Source organism: Penaeus chinensis, chromosome 26 (assembly GCF_019202785.1).
Source record: "Penaeus chinensis breed Huanghai No. 1 chromosome 26, ASM1920278v2, whole genome shotgun sequence".
NCBI lineage: Eukaryota > Metazoa > Arthropoda > Malacostraca > Decapoda > Penaeidae > Penaeus > Penaeus chinensis.
The window spans coordinates 15,394,066-15,399,065 of NC_061844.1; the positions used below are offsets into that span (position 1 = coordinate 15,394,066).

Genomic DNA, 5,000 nt, shown 5'->3' on the forward strand with positions numbered 1-5,000 from the left:
ATTCAAAACCAAACATTAATCTGCAAAGAGAGTACAGCAAAATCAAGCGAGTACCAAGCCAAAATCACTCTGTAAAAGGAAGCGCAGGGCCAAAGTCGTTCTGAAATAAGGAAGCGCAGGGCGAAAATCAATCTGAAATAAGAGAGCGCGGGGCCAAAGTCATTCTGAAATAAGAGAGTGCAGGAACAAAATAAATTTAAAATAAAAGGGCACAGGGCCATGTCATTCTCAAATAAGGGAGTGCAGGGCCAAAGTCATTCTGAAATAAGGAAGTGCAGGTCTAAAATCAATTTAAAATAAGAGAGCGCAGGAGCAAAGTCATTCTGAAATATGGCAGTGCAGGGCCAGAGTCATTCTGAAATAAGAGAGCGCAGGGCCAAAGTCGTTCTGAAATAAGGAAGCGCAGGGCGAAAATCAATCTGAAATAAGAGAGCGCGGGGCCAAAGTCATTCTGAAATAAGAGAGTGCAGGAACAAAATAAATTTAAAATAAAAGGGCACAGGGCCATGTCATTCTCAAATAAGAGAGTGCACGGCCAAAGTCATTCTGAAATAAGGAAGTGCAGGTCTAAAATCAATTTAAAATAAGAGAGCGCAGGAGCAAAGTCATTCTGAAATATGGCAGTGCAGGGCCAGAGTCATTCTGAAATAAGAGAGTGCTGGGCCAGAGTCATTCTGAAATAAGGCAGTGCAGGGCCAAAGTCATTTGGATATAAGAGAGTGCAAGGCCATAGTCATTCAGAAATAAGAGAGTGCAAGGCTAAAGTCATTCTGAAATAAGAGAGTGCAAGGCCATAGTCATTCTGAAATAAGAGAGTGCAAGGCCAAGTCTTCATATAGCCTGAGCTGGCGATCGCGGATTGTGCAAGTAACAGGTCCTGTGCCGGTCTCACGGTACAACCGTTGGTTGGACACATGGTCCCGCCAACTGTACCCCATGATCCGGCGTAAAGATCTGTTACAAAAGGGATCAAGACGAGATTCCAAAGCACAAGATAGCATAGAGGTTTCACTACCATATAGTCTTAGGGCCTTGAAGACACGTAGATGGGTCCTCCTGCACAGGTATCAGCATCTCCAAATACTCTTGTTGAGAGATTTCTTGACCCCTGCTGCCTGGCCAACCCATCTACTGACTTCCTGGTCTGACAGCTCGGAGTCATGAACTGCACTACCGAGCTATATAAAACTCTGTGACCTCGATGTTTTCACCGCAAGCACGTACTGACTGCACAGGGTCTAGTAAGCCCCTAAAATCCTGGATCTTGGTCTTGGTCCAGGAGATCTCTAGCCCCAGAGGCTTCACTTCATTGCTAAATGCATCAAGAGCCAGCAGAAGGGTTTCCAGAGATGCAAGTGTTGAAAAGTGTTGGTGCAAGAACACAGCCTTGCTAACAGGGAAGAAGCTCGACAGGCCCCCCACCACAGTTTACAGCACTTTCAGTGCCTGTATACAGGTTAATCCAATAATCCTTGTTGGCATTCCTCTTAGTCTCAGGATCTCTCAGAGTGATTCGCGATACACCGTGTCAAACGCCATCTTGAGGTTGATGTAAGCTGCGAGCAGTATGTCTGAACTCATGACGGCGCTCTACAATGCTTCGAAGCGCCAGGATATGGTCTATTGTGGACTTACCAAGAGTGAATCCAGATTGCTCCAGCCTCTGGTGCCTCAGCAGATGGTCTCTGATACGTCTCAGTAGGATGTGCGCAAGTACCTTGCCTGGTATACTGAGTAGTGTAATGCTTCGGTGATTGCTGCAGTCCCACCGATCCCCTTTCCAGAGAGGGATGACCACACCCTTCAGCAGGTCAGGAGGAATGGTAAAAGTCTGCCAGATGGCAGACAGGACAGCATGCAAGCCTGTCAGAGAGGGTGGATCCTCGCTGATGGGTGGGTCTGGCAAAGGAATCTCAACATTACCCACGCCCAAGTTAATTGTTGGTGGATCAACCTGATACAACTGCTCAAAATACTCAGCCCAATGCACCCACACCCCATCAGGATCAGAGATTATCTGGCCACTTGCTGAGCGGACTGCAGTCATCTATGAGGAGGGCTTGGAGTTCAGTTTTTTCAGGGCTTGGTAAGCAGGACGAAGGTCATTTACTAGGAAATGGCTTTCGACCTCCTCTGCAAGATTCCTGATAAATTGTTCCTTATCCCCTCTCAGCAGTGACCTAGTCCTGCGCACCAGGGAATGGACAATCGAGCCGCATGACAAGCATCTGTGGCTTCCAGTGTCTCCTGCGAGATGAAATTCTGTCTTGCTCTTGGGCAATGACCAATCAATTCTTGGGCTGCATCAAGCATTTCACGCTTGAAGGTGTTCCACAGAAGGGTCCATCAGGCCCTCGAGTGCTGTGAAAGGACGAGAGATAGCCGTGGCAAAACCCTGGGCACATTCATCCTCCCTTAGTCTGTCCACATGAAGCACCCTAAGGTGTTCATTAGAGCGACAGGGGGTCTAAAGTGGACCCGGAGAGTAGCCACAACTAATCTATGATCAGTTCCACAGAACTCGGCGCTCCGATGCACCCTGCAGTTCTGGAGAATCCTCTTTTGAGTGCTAAAGAGGTTGTGTTCGATCTCCTTGGGCACATTACCCATATCGCTGTACCAAGTCCAATGATGTGGGTCAGAACGTTGATACCAGGAGCCAGAAATCCTCAGTTACTGGGGCCAAGCAAAGTCGCGGAAAAGGAGGCTATTCTCACTGCCAGCATCAGCTCCTGAGCCATGAGGGCCGACAGACATCTCGTAGGCAGATACCACACTGAAGACACCTAGAACAATACGACTATCTCGCCGAGGACACCTGTCTGTCACAGATGCAAGTTTGGCGTAAAACGTCTCTTTTACCTTGAGTTTATACACATCCATAGGAGCGTACACGGCAATGAGATATATGAAGCTAAATGAAAGCTTCAGTCTCAATACCATTATATGCTCATCGACTGGAGTGACCTCTACTACCGAGGGTTGAAGTCTGCTGGAAATGGCTATTGCTACTCTCTAGAGATGGTGGCCATCATTGCGGCAGGACCTGTAATAAATGTAGCCATCCACACTAATCATGCCGCAGCCAGGTCTTCTGACCTCCGAGAGAGCAACCACCTCAACTATCTGCTTCAATTCCCTCGACTGTAGTGGTAACTGATCATCCTGTTGCAAGGAACGGAAGTTCGAAGCCCCCACCCTGACTGCCCGTCTAACCTTGGGCAGTCACTCCGGGTGGCCACCCCTACCAACGCCGCCCCATATGGAGAGGTTTGGCAGGCTGCAGGTCCCATAATGTGGGGTAAAGCCCAGGGCTTTACCCCACAAGCCTCACGCGTGGTTGGCGGCCGCCTGGGACGCAGATGGGACGACGGGTAACCCCCACTCCATACCCGAGTCCCTCCTACCCCTTACTTGCTGGGTAGGAGGGACATTAACCCTCCCTCTAGCACCAACAGATATATGGTTTGTTGCCAGTTTGGTTTTCTTGGGGAGGCAGACATACATATATACTATCTGGGCTACCACACCATCGAGAGCGCAGGGCCAAAATCAATCTAAAATACGAGAGTGCAGGTCCAATGTCATCTGGAAATAAGAGAGTACAGGGCCAAAGTCATTCTGAAATAAGAGAGTGTAGGGCAAAAGTCATTCTGAAATAAGGAAGCACTGGGTCAAAGTCATTCTGGAATAAGAGAGTGCAGGGCCAAAGTCTTTCAGAAATAAGAGAGTAAAGGCCAAAAGTCATTCTGAAATAAGGAAGCACTGGGTCAAAGTCATTCTGGAATAAGAGAGCGCAGGGCCAAAGTCATTCAGAAATAAGAGAGTGCAGGGCAAAAGTAATTCTGAAATAAGGAAGCACTTGGTTAAAGTCATTCTGGAATAAGAGAGTGCAGGGCCAAAGTCCTTCTGAAATGAGAGAGTGCAGGGCCAAAGTCATCTGGAAATAAGGAAGCACTAGGACAAAGTCATTCTAAAATAAGAGAGCACAGGGCCAAAGACATTCTGAAGTAAGCAAACTTTCTCCCTTTCCTCACCTTCACATCAAACTTCGTGGACAAGAGGACGTCCTTGATCCTTTTCTCGTCATCGTCCGCGCCCGTCGAGATGGTCAGCATGTCGATCTTGGTCATGTTGGCGGCCATGAGGATGGAGGACAGCGGCGCGCACGGCACCCAGATGCAGCTCCCTCGCTCCTCGTCCTGGGGGGGAGGGGAGGGGGGAGGGGATATTGGTTTATTTGTTTAAAGGTAAAGGATGGCGAGTCTCTCTCTCTCGGTCTCTCTTTTTTTTTATTTATCTCTATCTCTCTTTCTCTTTCTCTCTCTCTCTCTCTCTCTCTCTCTCTCTCTCTCTCTCTAAAAAAAAAGAATCTCTCTCTCTCTCTCTCTCTCTCTCTCTCTCTCTCTCTTAAAAAAACTCTCTCTCTCTCTCTCTCTCTCTCTCTCTCTCTCTTAAAAAAAAGATCTCTCTCTCTCTCTCTCTCTCTCTCTCTCTCTCTTAAAAAAAAAGAATCTCTCTCTCTCTCTCTCTCTCTCTCTCTCTCTCTCTCTCTTAAAAAAAAAGAATCTCTCTCTCTCTCTCTCTCTCTCTCTCTCTCTCTCTCTCTAAAAAAAAAAGAATCTCTCTCTCTCTCTCTCTCTCTCTCTCTCTCTCTTAAAAAAAAAGAATCTCTCTCTCTCTCTCTCTCTCTCTCTCTCTCTCTCTCTTAAAAAAAAAGAATCTCTCTCTCTCTCTCTCTCTCTCTCTCTCTCTCTCTTAAAAAAAAAGAATCTCTCTCTCTCTCTCTCTCTCTCTTAAAAAAAAAGAATCTCTCTCTCTCTCTCTCTCTCTCTCTCTCTCTTAAAAAAAAGAATCTCTCTCTCTCTCTCTCTCTCTCTCTCTCTCTCTCTCTCTTAAAAAAAAAGAATCTCTCTCTCTCTCTCTCTCTCTCTCTCTCTCTCTCTCTCTCTTAAAAAAAAAGAATCTCTCTCTCTCTCTCTCTCTCTCTCTCTCTCTCT

The 5,000-nt window shown here is 47.1% G+C and overlaps 1 protein-coding gene across 1 annotated transcript in view; it reads right to left on the reverse strand.

Moving 5' to 3' along the window:
* Positions 1-5,000, reverse strand: part of LOC125039195 — a 19,314-nt gene that overhangs the window by 453 nt on the left and 13,861 nt on the right. The window contains exon 6 of the mRNA XM_047632978.1: positions 4,038-4,202. Coding sequence (XP_047488934.1) covers positions 4,038-4,202 — 165 coding nt within the window. The remainder of the gene's footprint in view (positions 1-4,037; positions 4,203-5,000) is intronic.